General features: G+C 45.7%; 1 protein-coding gene across 1 annotated transcript in view; it reads right to left on the bottom strand.

Annotated features, from left to right (window-relative positions):
• The window catches only part of MAD1L1 (mitotic arrest deficient 1 like 1), a 370,458-nt gene that overhangs the window by 117,789 nt on the left and 234,003 nt on the right, over positions 1 to 18,666 (bottom strand). The window contains exon 16 of the mRNA XM_075767524.1: positions 7,098 to 7,305. Coding sequence (XP_075623639.1) covers positions 7,098 to 7,305 — 208 coding nt within the window. The remainder of the gene's footprint in view (positions 1 to 7,097; positions 7,306 to 18,666) is intronic.

The raw sequence follows: 18,666 nt of genomic DNA, 5'->3' as shown, positions 1-18,666 counted from the left end.
GCTCACTGACTTTTCTCCTTGCAAAGGCTCTGAACCTCCCCTGGTTATAAATGAAGGAGGACAGCTACTTCTGGGGACTACTTCTGGTAGTGAGAACAATTCTTCCTCATGGTCACTCCATGTTTCACCCAGCTAGTGGTGGACTGGGAACTAGAAACCCAAGTCAGCAGGCTTAAAAATATTGTTTCTATCACTGGTTCTCCTCCAAAGCCACATACAGAGTAAGCCAAGAGGAGACAGAATATCCCTGTCAGCCCGGGTTTCTCCACACATTTCTCCTTGATTTATCTGGTCCCAGACCTTACCTCTAACCTTGCCATCTGCCTGTCCATAATGACATTAGCTACCTCTAACCTTCCCATCTACCTCAGGCAAAGGTGACCTCTTCCTTCTCAGATGTAACGCCACGACTTCACTGCATCAGTACTGAATAAGGAAAACGCGTCCGCCCAGGAAACAAGCAGCCTTCTCCCCAGCAGTATTTGCTTGCAGTGCTACTCATTTCCATTACACCCAGACTCAAGGCAGGATTTCTAAGAGATCCTTCCCTTGGGAGCCTCCTTCCTCATATTGCTACAGAAACCACTGTAGACGTTCTCATAGTTCAGTGTTGAAATTTGGTCCCCCTTACCACATATACTTTTTAATTTTCTTTTCCATTTCCTTCTCCCTCCCAACTTATTTTACTATTTCTTTCTTGGGAAAGTGGCTTTATTTTCTCTGGAGCAAGGGTTCTGCTTCTACTAAATATTTTGTAATCAACTTCTACACAGTGCCTAGCAAGAGGGTAGGAGATGCTTTAAAAAAAAGCCCTTGTAGGAATCACTGGAGCTGCGTGGAGGTATTATGCAGGTTCAGAGGCTGCCTCTTACAAAAGCAGAAATAGTGAGGCCTCCAGGAACACCACACGTGAATTGGGTGGAAAAGAGGGGCCAGAAGGAAATCCAGCAGCTCTTTTGCTCTTTGTGAAGGCTAAGTACAGTCTGGGTAGTAACCTTTGACTGACACCAGGTTTTACACATTCAGTAGCTACAACAGAACTACGTTACAGGATTTATTACAAACCTCTGGCTCCCTGGACAGCAGACGGAGTCTGAAAGTCCCAGCAATGTCTCACTGGCACCTCCCATCACAGTTTCACAAGAAGCTGCAGGCTTCAGGCATCCTCGGGGGTTTGTTCGGTCAGCAACCCTTGTCTGCCCGCTTGTGTCCCGGCTGTTCACAGCCCACAGATTAAGTTGTGCTCGGGGGCAAGTCTCTCCGGGTGTTTAACAGACTCATGGCATGCTGCCATAGGCAGGGCACAGTGGTTTCAATATATTCAGTGCTGCATGACTTCATATCTGTGTTATCTCCAAAAAGACTTGGGAATCTATCTGGATGACAAATACTATATATGATAAAAGCAATTTTTTCTTTAACTGGTAAGTGTTTCTTTAGCCCTCTTGAGGTACTACACTTTCATTCAAGCCAGGAAACCTGGTTCTTTATAGGTGCCTGCGCTGACTTCAGTAGTGCAGAGCATTTACCATCAAAGGCCACACAGTTGCTCAATGAGAACACACGAAGGCTTCAAGGTATTTTCCCCTTGGGGCTAGCCTGCCCAAATCTATTGACATCATTGTAATGTAAGAGGGTTTTATAGACTCTGCCCACCAACTGCTGTGACACTGTCAGTACTGAAGTCCCGGAGGTCCCAACTTGGCTACAGCCTTTTAGGACAACAGGTATATTTAGCAGCCCCACCTCGTCACCTACAGCGCTTGGCTGGGACAAAGGCATCTGGATGATAAGGAAGGAAATCAAAGTAAGCTCTATTAAAACTACCAGCTTATTCCTGGTCTTAACATACTATTCAGGTCCCAGATGGGTCTAAATGTCTTGCAGTAGAGAAACTAGCACCATAAAAGCAATAACGATAATAACTCCCCGGGAGGTGAGGGATTGCCCAAAGAGGCACTGCGCTTCGGCTGCAGTCAGCGCGGGAAGGCAGGCAGGCTCCATCCGGGTGGGTCAGGCAAAGCACCTCCCAAGGATTGCTGCTAGTAACGCTCGTCCTGTGCGCTACTTTCCATAGCATTTGTGTTTTGCACATTAAAGCTACGCAGCGTTTCTGATGCAGGTAGCAGCAGGGAATGATTTCTGCTGCCCATCAAGAACACGCAGCCATCTCTGGAGTGAAAGGGGACAGAACTTCATCAGTGCACAGAAAAACACCAGAGGCAAAGACAAGCTCTTTGTAAACCTCAGAAGAAATTGGGATATGCAGAAAGCATTTACTTTATTGAAATACAGGCACAAAGGCTAACATCCTGCTCTTACCGAAAGTCCCTTAAGATTTGAAGACAGCGCATGCCCTGGACCTTCACTTCGCGTCTCTTTAGAAAGAGGGCAATTCTTCAGTACAAACTGAAGGGCAATTGGCATGCTAAACGTCATTGAGAGGAATGTCACCTAATGAATCCTTCCTCCTGCTTTAGGAAGAGGCAGAAGAAGCGCTGCGCTCTATGCACCCACCTGGTCCAACCTTGTTTGAGCAGCGAGATGCTGGGAGCTATCAGCACAAAGCGAGATACGGATGCTGCGCTAGCACACGCACACCCACCAACAACTAAGGTCACAGAAAAATCCTTCATCAGGTGGACTCAGGTTTCATTCGCAGGTGCAGCCCTCATCATGTGTGTATTTCCTATACACAGATGGTAGGCAGCACCAAGGCTTCCAAGCACCAACAGCTCAGTTAACTATGGATAGAGAACAGCAACTTTTAAATTCCATCTGCTCCTTTTTTGTCACCTTCTGCACTCAAAACAACATTCATCAGAAGCACAAGCATGCTGGGACAGTGACAAATTTTACCATCTCTGACTCGTCACTTCAGGAAGATTAGATTATTTTAATATTAATTCATTATGCAATTTAATTCCAATTAATTACATTTTTACGAGGCCAAGACATGGCAGTGATGCTGGAGACAGCCTCTGCTGAACACCAGATGTAGCATCTTTTTTAGGGTCAAGCACTTGCCTTAGTGTGAGATTCCCCAGTCCTTCATGAAGGACCCCCTTTTCTCTTGTTAGGGAAAAGTAGGAAAAAGGACACTGAAATCACTGAGATGGATGAGTAGCTTTCCTTTTTGGTGGGATTATATTCAGGAAAATAGTTTACTTCCAAAATTCTCCACAGATGGCTGAAATCAGAGTTGATTTCCCCCTCCTCTTTCCTGGTAGGGGTGCCAGCCTGTCTTTCAACAGAAAGAATATTAAAACCACTTTTCCTCTTTCTCACAGGGAGAGGCTGCATGAAAGAAGGGAACGTTCCACTGTACCTACGGGATAGCAACAAATCATGACAGCTCATGGAAAATTCACATTACTGCATTCTTTAGGCAGGACCCAGCTTCCACAGGTCATCCCATTCCTACCTTCAAACATACCACTTTTAAGATAAGAGCACAAATGGAAATACTCAGCACCTGAAGCATTCTCATTTCTACCTACGCTTTGCTACAATACACAAGTCATCACTTCTGTCAGCTCCCTATTAGCTGCCACCTACCTATTTGCTTGCAACTAAGACTGAACGTCTCTAGCAGGGCCAGAAAAGAAAAAAAATCAAGAGGCCCACCAGGACCAGACAAGGTAAAAAAAGGAAGATCTAAATCGAAATGGCCTGGAGAGAAACAGAAAAAACAGGAAAAGCTATGGAGCTGGAAGAAAAAAAAGGCAAAGACGCAGCCTGAAATATAAAAAGGTGTGTAGGGGGGGAAGGTGTGAAGAGTATGGGAAAGAGAAATGCAGAACTGGAACAGATTCCAAGTCTGGGCAGCGATGCCCTGCGCCACCTTTCCAAAGCTGTTACAATCTGCATCCCTGTTTCAGAGACAGGAGGACTCCGAGCCTCTCCGCAGATGGCAGCCTGACCTTGGGGCACTCTCCTCTTACACAACCAGACCCGGGCAGCACCGCGAGAGAAACAAAACACCCATAAAGTTACAGCCCATTCCCGTAACGCGGCTGCCACAGATCTGCCCCATTAATACCGCACAACCCCACGTGCAAATTTATACTTTGAAAAAGGACGGCATGTTGTTATAGATCACACTGTTCAAACCTCTCCTTCGCAATAGCCCTGGTACCCATTTTAATAGAGGCTCTTACGGCATAAATGAGAGGAAAGAACCACTGAACTACGTGGCGAGTTGCCAGGTTGTGCTGCAGCCTCCAGCCGGTTATGCTCAAAGAGATTTAAAGTCCAGCATAACCTTGATTTTTAATAGAGTCACATTTAATGAGCTTTAACGTCCACAGTAATAATTTCCTTATTACCTATCCAGGAGTCGGAACCATGATCAGAAAAAACGTGCTGCACTCCAGCCCAATGAATGAATTTAATAATGGCCAATACATTATTATCAAAACCATAAACATCATTGTCCTTAATGCCTTTTTTTGGTTGGTATAATTATAATTCCTTGAACCTTAAGCGTAATTGTTGCAGAACACATAAGCTTGCTGAACGCAGCAAACCTGACTGGCTAGAAGTCACCCAAATCCCTGACCTCTGCCAATGAGCCATTCAGGGTATATGGCAAAACGGGACAATAAAATCTTACGTCTACCTCTATCCCTCAAAAGGCAAAACACAAACCTGTGTATGACCTTGTTGTCTTCCCAGCTTTTCCCCACACTTCTCCTACTCTGTCCTCCACCTCCCTTTGCCCCATTCACCTCTGACACGAGGGACATCCCATCTTAAAAGCTCAGAGAGCTGAATTTGCCTCTTGTATGTGTCAGACGAGCGAGATGGATAAACAGACATATGGGTATTGCAGCTGACAGATAGCGGTGCAGAAAAATTCTAATTCTTGTTAGTTTTGTACAGAAACAGTTCCACAAACCTCGCTGAAACCTGCTCATAAAAATACAACAAAAAACCCAAGATCTTTCCACAAAACCTGGCTTACTGTACACATGCCCCGGTGTCAGAGACAGACATCCGCAGGGCTCCTCCATCCTTCACTTACAGCTCTTTTCCCCATTTTGTTTACATGAACCACTTCCATGTGCACTTACAGGCGCTCTGAGAATGCAAAGGGCTCTCCTGTGGCTGTGGGAAATGATACTGAAGTATTTCCCACCCTGCTAGGCTCTGCAACTGATGCTCTCGCCCATTTGAGTCGGTGACCAGAAGTCAGAATGATGTAGCACAGGACTGGGGCAAAAGGAAAAAAAAAAAAGCATCACATATATAAGAGGCTAGAAACACCCTGAAACCCAGTGAGTTGTTTGTTTTCCTGTCGGAATCAAAGGCAGAAGAGAAAACAGCTTTAAAAAGGCATCCCTTACGTGCTAAAGACAAACCTGGTAACATCCCAGCACAGAAGCGCCTCACAAACAGCTAAAAGCAACTGCACGAAAGGCAGCAGAATAATAATTATGATTAACAAATCACAGGAGCTGTACGTGAGAAATGCATTCTCCCAGCAGAAATGGTCTAATTATCATAGAAGGTACCCCAGAGGGTGATTCACCAGTGGCAGAGACACAGAGTGGACCTCACCTCTGCATCCTCTCTGCCCCTGCCCGGCACTCTGCCCCTGGGCTCGAGGGGCTCTGTCAGCGCCGGGAGCTGCAGCATGAGATGTGCCGGGCTGCTCGGGGACATAACGACAGACAAGGGCACTGGGCAGCAGCATCTGGTGTAATTTAAAAACCAGCGCATTTCAAATTCAAATTGCAATGCAAGAACTATCCCCAAGAAATGCTCGAGTCTTACCAGTGTCTTAGACTGGAAGCTCCTACAGGCAAAGGCAGCCTTCCTTTAAACGTTCAGGAAGCGTTTAATGCTTATACATTTGTTAGAGCATCCACTAACAACAGTGACAAACTGTCATTGTACTTCTAACATCCCGTCAGCTGTTCACTTTATAAACCACCCCATCTACACTTCTCACCGTCGCATTTTTACAGCTATATAGCACCATAATCCACGATCAGATGCCAAAACAAACACGTTCTTAGCAGTAATAAAGTACTATTGTTTGAGCAATGGGAAAACAAGCAAGCTGCTTTCAGAGAATTTTGGTGCCATAACAGTGAAAGATGTTTTCTTCTGCGTGTTTCCTTTAAACCAGGGCTCTGCCATTTTGTGGGTCTCCAGCACACATGGCCTTTGAGGAAAGCTCTGCCCTCTTAGCCTTATCTGAGAGAAGATCCGGACCTCTGGACACTGACCACGTACGTGCTGCTGGAACACAACAGGTTAGCTCCACGCGGACTTTCAGCTCTCTTTTATTTTTCTCTTCTCTTCTCTAACAAAAATGTTTTGAGGGCAAGGTAGATGCAAGAGAGTTACAGCAGTAAGATCTCTTGGACTCTGTGGCACGACTCGACTCCTCCTGGTCCCCTCACAGTGTTGTAAGTGATGGGTCACGTTTTATTGATATCCTTACCTTGATTTACAGAGTCTGAGAACATGTCTGGAGGTGTTGACTTTGGGGTTACTGTACTAAAAAGTCTCATTCAGGTGTGTGAAGGGAAGACAGACTGTATTGGAGGAGAGCCACAGATTCTGTGAAATGTATTTACCTCGGTGAAAGATGTACTCTATTTTCATGGAGTATTGAATGTAGCTGTGATTAATGGGGCACATATACACTGATAAACAATATTAATTTGTTTTAAGCCAGGTCTGAAAAGATTTCAACCACTTGCTTCCCTGCAGCTATGAAAGTTATTTCCTGCTGTCTGTACTACCTCAAGGGCTAAACCAGCCCTGAAAGGAAGGAAATATTTCCTTTTACTCCATCGGCAGCACCAGTCTATGAAGGCTGTTATATTGGTATTTCATTTATCATCAGCAAATGATGTGGATTATTATTATTTATCCTTACCACCTACCCTCTGTACCAAACTGCCACAGGATTGCCACCGCACATTCACTCTTCTCCTGCATCAACCCAGCTTTTTTTCATTTTCTTTATAACTGTTCCATCAAGCACACTGTCTGCAATGTTTCCATCTGCTTCTGCACTCAGTTCCTTTGGCAGTACGGATGAGTAAGTGCATCTTCACGACCAGAAGCCAGCAGCCTACCTGCAATTTCTTGCGGTGACTGAAAACTCCCAACTCCTTCCAGATTCGCAGGGACGGAGCCTCCTCCTTCGAGCACCCTCACCAGCTCCCTCAGCCTTTCACACTCCTCCTGGAGCTGCTGCTGCTCCTCCTTGCGCTGCTGCTTGGCCAAGCTCGCTGGGTTCATGCTGAAGTGAAGAACTTTGGTTCTGCTGGGGTCATAGTCACCCTGCGTGGCAGAAACAACAGAAGCAGATTGAGTAACGGATCCAGCTTCCAAGTCCACTCAAACTGTACCAGTCCTTGTGCAAAGACAAAAAAGGTTATAGCAGAAGAAGGGCACTTAAGCAGTGATAATGTTTTATTCCAAAAGCTGTAGTCAGCCAAAGCCTGTATGGCTTCTCCTTCTCTTGCTACTCTCTCTTTCACAAAAAACCCCACAAAACAACACAAAAACCCGCACTCATCAGAGCTTGCTCCCTGGCTGACACCTCCACAGTTAGATTTAACTCCAGAAATGAAGTTTTATAGCTGTATTTTAATTCTCTTGGTATCAGGAGATTATAATGAACACACAGACGCACCCTTAAACTACAGCAGGACACCCAGTACCAGCTTAATTTATTACTTGTATGAGCCAGCAACATCCACCTGACTCCAACGGTGGAGTCATTAGCACGTTGTATCAGCTCATCCCAAGCAAGTGAACATACATTCCATTTTATACTTTTTTTCTCACAGGTGAGCTGTATTTATAGCAGTTTAAATAGTCAGTCAAGTCCTAAGACAGCAAATTAATATTCTTTCAAAGCGAGAGGAAAACACTGATGTTACATTTGTGATTTCAGAGAGACAATTTCCATATAAACTACAGGAAACCTCACGACCATAAAAGTAGTAAAGCATGTGGTAATGCTGGCTTCCGCGGCACTCTGCCCAGCTGAAACCCTATAGCACCGCCTGCATAAAAAGGCATTTTATATGGTAATATTTTTCCTTCAATTAAATCTCAGGACCTAAAGTGATTTTGTAAACATTAATTAACCCTCAAGAGCAGCATGAGGTAGGTATTATCCCAATTTTATAATTTCATTTTCATTAAAGACATGCTAGAACTTTATGTGGGTATTTTTCATGCAAACCAGAGCAGAGACTGAGCAACTTCATCCTGAATTGCTGGTCATTGCTGGTGAGAGACCCCAGAAGATCGCGTTCCCAAACATTTTTCATTGAAAATACTCCATCCACATACTGTAAAGCACCTCTACCCACAGCAGGGAGTGAACCACCGAAACTCGGCGCCCCAGAGCCTGGCAGCAGAGGCAGCGCTGGTTCAAAAATGGCTTGGACAAATCCATGGACAACAGCTCCATCACTGGACCCTGCCAGGGGAGGGCAGGGGCGCAACCTCTGGCATCTCTAGCTGCTGGGAGAGCGCTGGGGAGCGTGGCCAGGATTGTGGGCTCTCCCAGAAGAGCATCTTCCATCTCTGTGGTCAGAGAGGCTCTTCTGGGCTGGATGGATCACTGGTAAGGGCCAGCTGGGCACTTTTAATGCTCTCATGCGATTCTTGCTACATCTCACAGCTGTTTCCAGTGCTCTCTTGCGGGAACCATCCTGAAACTCCCCTTTAAAACCTCACTTTCTGGATGTTAGCCGGGCAGAAGGCGGCAGCTGGAAGAGGTGTGCTCACCCACAGAGACGCAGGTGCCCACGAGCAGAGTCGGGGTCTGGCTCCAGCGGCGCAGCCAGCGACGCACGGGGGCTGCGGTGCTCACAGGTCCCCTGCGGTGCCCAAGGCTGGCTCCCCCCTGCCAGCAGGCAGCTGGCTGCCATGGCCATGCCAGGCAGATGGGCCCCACTGCAGAGGAGAAGCAGCCAAAGCTGAGCCTGGCAGGACGCCGGCAGTTATGCAGGCAAAGTGCAAACGCCATTTAGAGCTTTAGAGGAGAAGATGTGAACTCCAGGGGTGGTTTTGGTCAAGAGCGTGGGGTCCATGTGCTGGCGAATACGAGGTTAATGTCTCCTTGACTCTACCGCCAAAAATATCCTTTAAAACTGGACAACTAGAAACCTTAGATTCCAGTGTGACCGGCACGGAAAGCATCAATGTACCTGGAAACCAACAGATGCTCTCACTGCTGTGTTTCCCAGACCAAAAAATAAAGGGGGTATGGTTGTTCCTCATACCTGTACTCTGAGCAACCGATATGGTGGTCCTTGTGAGAAACCAGTTTAACCACACCTGTCCATCTGGGTGGAAGACAGGGTCACTATTTCACAGTGTTAAGGTAAAACCAAAGGGAGATCATATCTGTACCTGTACGTCCCAGGCAAAGAGGGCGGGGGAGGAAGCCCTTAACACAAGAGGACACGGGAACCCCCAAAGAGCTGCTCTGGCCCAAGGAGCTCACTCCAGAGAACTGGGGAAGCTTAAGGCACAGAAACCTCGGGTACCCTTCCAAGCTGTGCAGGTTCCCTGCAGTCAGAGTTCGTGGGCTTTGCGGCCTTGGCCATGTACTGGGCAGGTGATGCCCGTTCTCACATCGCCCGAGCCTTGCTCAGGAGACCTATGGGAGCATCTGGGAGGGCAGCACCATCCTGCAGCCCCACAGCAACGGGGCTTCATGACCCCATTTCAACCGAGAGGTTGGGAAAAACAGCCTGGACCTGACAGACAGGCCAGCAGGATCAAGAGAAGAAATAATCCCACTGACAGCCTCGGCCAGGAAAAACTTAGGAGAGAACTGAAGGACCGGGACCCCATGCAGCAGCTCAGAAATGCTGAACAGAGGGAGCACGAAGATCGCTGTAACACCAACTTATTAGATATATTCTCCCCAGAAACACACTGGCATTTACAAACCTGTTTCTGCACCCAGCTATCTAACTTCTCGTGCTATTTGCATTTCACGGCTCTTCCCGACAGGTCAGGGCACTCCTCGCTCTCCTGTTTGCCTTTCAAGGGAAGAAATTCAACCCCAAAGTTTGCAATGGGGTTTACACTGGCTGGCAAAAGGTTGCTCTAAAAATCAGAGCTGCAGAGCCCGCTTCTCCCTGCGCAGCCCGGTGCCACGGTATTTCTGACAAGCCGTGACGGGCGGCTCTGCCCGGTCTCCCTCGCTGGCTGCGGCACCAAGGTCAGGCAGAGATCACACCTCCTCGCCCCGGCTGCCATCCCCACGCTGGCTCGAGCGCGCAGCACAGAGATCGCCTGCGCTTTCATACCGCACCGTCACTGCAGACGCTCACGCAAAGGCACGAGACAGCAGAAGGGTCTCAGTGTGGAGGAAAGCCATGCACACCTGGAGACTGCTGCTGCCTTCCCGCCGGGACTGCTTTAACCCACGCTGTGCTAGTCTGTTTAGTTTGCAGGTTATTCACTCTTTAAAACATCTCTCTGGCCTTTCTATAAAGCCCTGCCCTGAAGCTGCAGTGCTTTGGCTCTTTCAGCCCATTTATCCTCTGCTTTTATAACACGCCCCCTTGAAAAATACGCTCTAAAACTCAGCACTAGGACTCAGCCTTGTTTTCGGGGTTCACCGGTGCTCCTGAGCATGTCAGTCTGATGCTACACTGAGACAGGCGAATCTCTTAAAAACCCACTGTGATACAAAGGCTGTGGTAGAATCCATCTCGTTTAACATTTCTGGGAGATCACTAACATATTTGCTATGCTACTCACATTTTTGGGCTAGGGACAGTAGCTTTCTCTTTATTCTACGCAGCACACATCAAACCAGCATATTTCTCCCTACAGCTAAAACATTAGTGCTGCTGGTTTATATTATAGTAATGCCTACAGAAACTAAGTGAGACGGGGATCCCAGTGTGCTAGGTCCTGTACAAACCCCACAAGAAACTACCACCTAAAGCCCAAAAACCAGACAACAAAGCCTGAAGACGCGGTATGTGAGGGTTGCAGAGGTACGGACAGATGTGATCTCCAGTTTGAGGCTCCTTAGCAGCACCATGGTAGAACTGGAAAGGAAACGTGTCTTCAGAGATGACCCTCCTCACCAACAGATCGTACAGTTGCACCAAGTAGAGCGTTACTTGAGTCTCCAGGAAATTTACTGACATCCTACGGATTTTCACACAAATGCAGGATGCTTTTCATAGAAATGGTGTAGACCAGAGCCAATTTCTGATGAAAGGGATCAGTCTGATGCGTATGTAATACCAGGCAGCCAAAACGGTATCACAACTTCGGTCGTTCGGAGTGCTTTTCCATTTCTGAAGGTTGGGAGTGACTTAGGTTGACTCTAGGAAGAGTCATGGCTGGAAACTGCTAAATATAACAGACAGCAAAACACCATCAAAATCTCACTAGTGTTTGAAGGAAATGAAACCCTAATGCTGGTAAGAAACTAGGGACTGAAGAAAGCAACCAACTGCTCCCGGAATCCCTTTAGCTCTGGAAAATGTAAATTGATGGGTTTCCCTGCCAACTGCTCTTCCCCCCACAATAAATTAGTCTTACTGATCAGAAGTTTGTCCTTTCAGCTCTGCAACAGAAGCCTGGAAAACAGTGTTTCAGGCACTGGGACAGAAGACCTAAATCAGATTTGCCCTTTTAGAAAATCGTTTCTAATCTAGGGCCACTGATGAGGAAGACCAAACAGTGGCATTTGAAAGGTGTGGTACAGAAGAGATGGTCACGCTTTTTGAACAGGAGCTGGGACTTGCAGAACAACTGCCCAGGAGCAGCTCCAGATGCTGCCTCTGTGCTGAACCAACACATGCAAGGAGGTATTGCTTAACAGAGTTAAAAAGCATCTTGCAACAAATGCTAATGTATCCCTGGTTTCTCCAAGAAGCATGAAAAGCGTGCTTCAGGTTTGGAAATCTGGCCTGAATGTGAGAATTGACCAAATCCACATAAGCTCATGGTGCCCTTATATAGAAATATGAGACATTTAGGGGATGCAATCAATATATGACCTATAGACAGTCCCTTTGTTGGAAAGCCACCCTGCCCCTGGTTCATTCAGTAGATAACTTGGTAGATCGTTTTGCTCATCAGCACATCATGGCCAGTGTCTCAGAGAACGAAGATGGTACATTACTGCTAGTTTCTCAGCAGCAGCCCCTCTTCACCCCTATTTTTCCCAATACTTTAAAAATCGGAAATTGTAGAGATGCCGAAGAGTAAATAACTTGAACTAGAGAGAACTGCTGGTGTTCATTGATTCTTCTTTCAAGGAATAACATTGAGCCAGTAATTCAGATTTGTCAGAAAAATGTACACACAGTTTCAATTTAGGAGGAAGCAATAAATACCTTGATTGATTGCAACCAAGTCTGGTTGACACTCAATACTACAGTGAATTATTCATTCCTGGAAAGCAAGATGCTAACTAGCTGATTTGGTGCTTAAGGCAGCAAAACCATTTCTGTGCTCTCAGAAGGGCACCGGACATTTTACAGAGATGATTTCTTGACTCCACATGTTAATATATTCTAAAATTTGTGAAATAATGTTGTATTGATGCATTGCCTTCCAGACACATGCCCCAGAGCATGCACAAGGGAAAGTCTCTCACAGACCACTGAGAAGAACCATCCCACCGCTTCTGTCCGAGTCGTGCAGTCATTACGCAAGACAGCCACCGCAGATGCAACACACAAATATTGTCTTAATGCAGTGTGTTCTAAGTACACACTGGGACGTGGCAGAACTATTTAGTAAGACTCTGTAAGGAGAGTCTACTAATCTCTAGTAAGGAGATGATGGTGCTGATGCTACGTGTCATTTTTTAAAACTGTATCATTGGCAAACAGTCAGTATGTTGGTCTACATGTTGAAATTATAGCTCAGAAACTTCCGAAGTAATCTCCCCATTAGGGAAGAATCAGTGAAGTGAAGAAGCAATGAATGAAGACAGGATTGCTCTAATCTCTGAAAAACAGAAACTTTTCCTTCAGAAGAGGAGTTGTTTAGAAGAACAATGAAAGCTGCCAGTGACAGCACCTTGAAAAGGGCTGAGCTTATTCTGACATCTCTCCTCCTGGTTGTTTGAAAACTGCACAGTCCCAATTCAGGGATGTCTTTCTCCAGGAGCTATAAAAGCTTTTCTCTCTACTCGACTCACTTTCACAGGCCCATAGGTACGAATAAAGTACTTGAAACCATGTGGACTGCTTTACATTTGATGAAACATTCAGTGCTTAACAACTACATTTAAGATTTATTCATCTGCGGCAGATATTTCTAATCAGAAGGTAGAACTGGTAGCAAAGGGAATAGTCTCAACTGTTGTGAATACGTTTATCTAACATCACTAATGAAATTAAAGAAGTTCATACGTCCCAAGGAGGCAATGACTGTCAGGACACAATGTCAGCAAGCACTGTCAAGGATTTTCAACTGACTCCACATCCTCATAGGCTCCTCCTGTTTAATGCATTTGAAAGCAAAGTCGTCAAAACCCACAGAGGAGGCTGACATGCGCTTAAGTGCCTTATTTTTTTCCTAGTCTTGATGTCTATCAACCTTAAAAGACTGTGATTTCTGAGCAGCACAATAAATTCTGGTGGAGCATATGGACAGCTGAGTTTAATCGCTGCTTGCTTGCAATGCAACAGATTGTGCTTGCCCCTGCTGAGAAAAGGCTGACGATTGGAAGCTCTTCAAGGAAAGGACCATTTCTTCTTTGTGCGACTCTCGCACACAGTGAGCGCCACCCAAATACATGCAATACATACTGCTGCTTTTTTAGCCAAGGAATTTGTTTCCATGCTGACTTCTTAAGAGAAAAATTTCCAAGGTTTCCAGACTGGGATGCATTATTCAATACCAGGGAACTTAAATAGAAACAATCTAAGGAGCTCAGTGGGTTGTATCAGCTTTAAAGAAATAATGGGTCAGTAGTTACCTTGGAAGAACATCCGAAATAAAGACTGCATCTATCTGTAGGAGACAGATGGGAAAGTTTCCTAAATACAGATATAAAACAAAGCATCAGTTGGAGGGGTGGTGGAAGGGGAGTGTTTGAAAAGCATCCAACTGGCCAGGGAATGCTCTTGCTTCCATTTGCTACCTCTTGTAGGCAAAATGTAGCTTCAATTGTGAACACTAACACATGGCAGATAATTGGGCATATGCATGTGAAATCAAACTTTTGAACTCTCGAGCAGAAGATGCTAATTGCTCACTGCAAGCACAGCCTGGTTGTAAATTTTGGTAAGACCTGGACTAAAACAAAAAATACATCCTGAATCCTCCAAAGATAGAGAGCCATGAGACCGAATCACTGCTTAGGAGGCTGATCAGAAGCTGATCAATGATTTAGAATATTTAGATGGGGAAAACCAGGGGCCCGGGGTTCCAGAAAGAAAGGTGGTACCGAAAAGAGGGACTCTCAAAAAGAGAAGTGGTCCCAGAAAGAAGAGGGCCTGCAAAGAAAAAGGTGATGATCCTGGCTGGAGGAAAGATGCCGGAAGTGGAGGAAGACCCTGGAGATCAGCAAGATGCACAGGGATGAAGGCCAGGGGATGCCCAGGGCCTTGCCCAGTGAGGACTGCGACTGGTGACTGCGAGCAGACAGGACTTTCTGCCCAACCTTCCCGCACCAGCAGCGATCTCCCTGCGGGAAAGGGATGTCGAGCCCGAGAGAAGACAGCGCCGAGGGGGGGGAGCGAACAAACGACTGCGCGAAAAAACAAGGCGAGGCAAAATGTCCGATATCATTGGTTCAGAAATAAACCCCAGTGTCCAGATATACCATGGGTTGCAGCTCACTCTTGGTTTTTTGTGACAAAACGTTACCTAAGGCCTCTGGCCGGACTCTCGCCGTGTCAGACTCCAGCTACTGAATTCTTGCAAAATCCAAGATTCTGGTGCTTGCACTGCTAGAAGGGCCGATCCTGCTTTTGGGGACCTGCAAGCTTGTTCTTGGATTCGGTGCCTCCTCCTGACCGTGGATCCGTTACACAGTTCAAGCTGCAACAGAAATGCACACCTTTCCCAAGGCTTCACGTTTCAGGAATTACTGTTTTGCTTTTCCAAAAACATGGCGTATTTGTGAGTAAATACAGCCACACACACACACAGAGGCTTTGCACACAGCTAATAAATACCCTGTTGCTTTTACTGAATTATGAAAGCAGAGAAGTCACAAATCATTAGAAGTCATCTCTGAATGTTCAGCTTACAGTTTACATGTACAGCTTACAGTACAGCATTTACGTCAAGAATTGTCTGCTGTTAGTCCTGCATCAATACACATTGGAAATTTTACTCAAAGATGGAGAACAAAAAAACCAGTGGGAAGGCAAAATTGGAATTTATCACCTGAAAGGCACATGCAAGGTCCCCAACAACTATAGCTCTTGATTCAGTAGCTTATTAACTAGAGTCAGCCTGGCTATGCAGGTGAGCACCTTCTCCTGGTCTACCTTTATTTTATTTTTCCTTTAACAGCTTTTTTTTAAAAAAAAAAAAAGTGGTTGCTCAACTCTCTGCTACAAAAGGATATAGGAGGCATTTCTGCACCCAGCACAAGGCAATCTCAGAAAGCTTAATCCTACCTCAGGAAATGCCATTTTAATGGAAATTCTGTTTCTTGGGTTTGTTCTTTTTGTTTCTTTGCTCAGGCTTGTTAAAGTGATTAGAGTAAAACCCAAAGTAAACCGCATCCCAAAGAATTCCCTCTGTACCCAGTGCACAAAGCGCAGCACGCTCACCAGCCCCAGCTCCCTCTGTCGCAGAAGATAACTACACCAAGGGATCTTTAAAGCCCTTGGAACAGGAGTTGTATTAACAAAAATGGATTGCAAAGATGAGACAAAGCAAGCTAACAAATAAGCAACAACCACCACCTGCTCCTCACAGCTTTGCCAGTACATGCACGCTCGAAATCAGAAACAGTTGGGGAAAAAAACCCACAGAAGGTGCTGGATGTTGGGCAAAGGCTCACTTGTTCCCACCAGGTCTCATGCTGGTTCCCTACCTTCTTTCCCACATTTCTCTCTCCGTCATCTTTGGGTGTACACCTGCAGCATGCACAGCTCTGAAACCTGGCAGCAGAAATTCGCTTGGGTGACCTTTTCATCCTTCTCTTAGCCAGTTCTTAGTCCAGCTCCTGCTAGTTCTTCCCAAAACCAGGAAGATCTTTCTCCTTGCCCTAGTGATGTGACCTCTTGTCCATACACTTTGCTTCACCCTTCTTCTATGGCCTCCTGAACACCCATGTTAGTCATTGCCAGAGCAGTGAAGGTGAAGATAACCTGTGTTAGTCTGAGTTATGCCTCTTCATCCCCAGTAACACCTCTACATTTCCCACCAGCACAACAGATTTCAGATCCTTACCCTCACATGCAATGACACAAGTAATCCCAGGTTACCTTCCCTACTCCATCAGTAATGCCACCTCCAACACCTGGACTAGCTGCTCCTCCCTCAAAGACTTCTACAGGGCTTTTACTTTCCCCTTCCTGAGCTGATCTGCCACACCACACACACTCACTGATATTCCTCCCTATGGCCCTCTTTCACCGCAGCTTCTACAGCAAATTAGCAATGAGACAGAGAGTCGGTTGGAGTTAGGATGTATCGCAGACAAAAAAGCTCTAATCACCCTAATCACGCTGCTCTAACACCAGACCGTATCTTTTGGTACAACATGTAACACATTTCGGGCTCTGCTGCAATAAGAGTAATAGAATAAAATGTCTCACCAGTGGTGCTGAAGCCCTTCAGGTACACTTTTAAAGAGGAGATATTTCTCTATACCCACTTTCAAATGCATTATCCCCTGGAGGATGCAAGACTATAATTTGCGTTGAGTGAGGCATTCAGATGAGGTCTGGGATGCAAACAAACGTGACAAGAAGGTTAAGAGTCAGGACAGCAAGACATGGAATGGCACGGAGTCGGGATAATCTAGAAGAAAAAATGCATTCAAACGTTCACTGTCCTTTTCAATTGCTGCTCTTCCTTTTACAGAAATGGAAGAAAATCACAGCCTGCTCTAGGGGGGTTTGTTACCACCCAGAGATTTGAATTCCAGGGTTTCGACACTAGGTTTTTCAAGTCAAAGATTCCTGTCTTTGCAGTAAACAAAGTCCATAAAAAGTTGCTATTATTTACACTCTGGTAGCATGCAGAGGAGACCTGTGATGGTTCAAAAACCTCTGATAAAGACACTGAAAATAAAAAGCACATAGGTTCTGAAAACAGCCCCAAAGAGCTTACAGTTTGAGTTATAAGAATTCTTTTTCAGAGATAAGACTTAACTTCATGGTGAGAAATGCTGGCTCTCACAGATCTGAATTTCAAAAACATTTTATCAACTTTGCCATACAAATGAAGTCACCTTTGGTTAAGAATACTGTTGAGAAGTGTCAGACCAAACCTAGCTTTTCAAGAGAAGCACACATAGTTCAAAAAAAATTTAACTACTACTTTGCTGCTCCGTTTTCTTCTTCCACATGAACATGCGCATACAGACACTGTACAAACAGACCAGAAAGACAGAAGATAGTTGAAGTGACAAGCATTAACAGCAACGCTGAAACTTCCTATAGGCTTCAAGTACACCAGGACGTTTTGATCCTGCAATTTAACGCATATAAAAGTACTATTCTGTGTCCTTGCATGTACAACTCTGACCTGGCAGGGTACGAAGCAAACCCTGAATAGCTCTGCTGCCTTTCAGTGAATGCACGTGCGCCCTCGGTCTTGGCCGCAGCACAGAGCTAAACCCGCCGTCATTTCCAGATTCCCTGCCTCAAGCTGGAAGCAGTTCCACTTAAAGAGCAAGTCAAGTTTCCTTTCACATCATATAGAAACTGTGACAGACACAAATGGTTTGGAGGACTCATTTCTGACGGTCTCCTGGAGCAGCCAGGCAGCGTCTGAGCGGGTTTTATAGCAAACGTGCTCCAGGTTAAGCAAGCTCCGCGGCAGCCTCTCGCCGTGAGAGGTTAACGCCTCCCACCCTCCTTCTGCTTCGGCCAAACAGAAGATAAAAATGAGGAAATCAAAACATGTCCCTGCTACACACCAAGGGGAAGAAGAGCTAGAGAAGAATTGCCAAGATTTATTCTTTTTGTCACAGTCACTTCTCAGTGATGCGGCATTTGTCTCGACACAGCTTGTTCCTGGGGAGAGCTCACCTTCCCCAATACCACCTCAACGTCCAACCGGGTACCAGGAGGAACTTGCTCTAGTAATGGATAATTTGGTAGAGGGAGAAGCGAGAGAGCAAATAAGGGAGCTTCCAACATCTCAGAAAAACTTATATAAATATACATACCTTTCTTAATTATCCATGTAGCCACCTACATTATTCACCAGAAAGAGTTACTGCAGTTTCGCTTAGGTATGTTGAATATGCAGAACCCTCTTTTGTTTGTTCTGCTCTTTCTCAAGTAAGAGACCTGAGTATCTAAAACATCCAAATATCGATTCAGAGGCTACATTCGCTTCCAGCTCCTCAGGGCAAATAGGCAAATGTTTGATTTTCCCTCCCTTTTCACCATTTGATCAGGTTACTTTCTTTATGTAAGGAAGTTGTAGGATCCCTGATGAAAAGAGCTCTTTTCCCCTTCTCCAGGAGCATGGAAAAGGCCTCCTCCATCTCCT

The sequence above is a fragment of the Balearica regulorum genome, chromosome 15 (assembly GCF_011004875.1).
Source record: "Balearica regulorum gibbericeps isolate bBalReg1 chromosome 15, bBalReg1.pri, whole genome shotgun sequence".
Taxonomy (NCBI): domain Eukaryota; kingdom Metazoa; phylum Chordata; class Aves; order Gruiformes; family Gruidae; genus Balearica; species Balearica regulorum.
The sequence above is the reverse complement of the archived record's forward strand: the minus strand, read 5'-3'. Positions and strand labels throughout refer to the sequence as shown.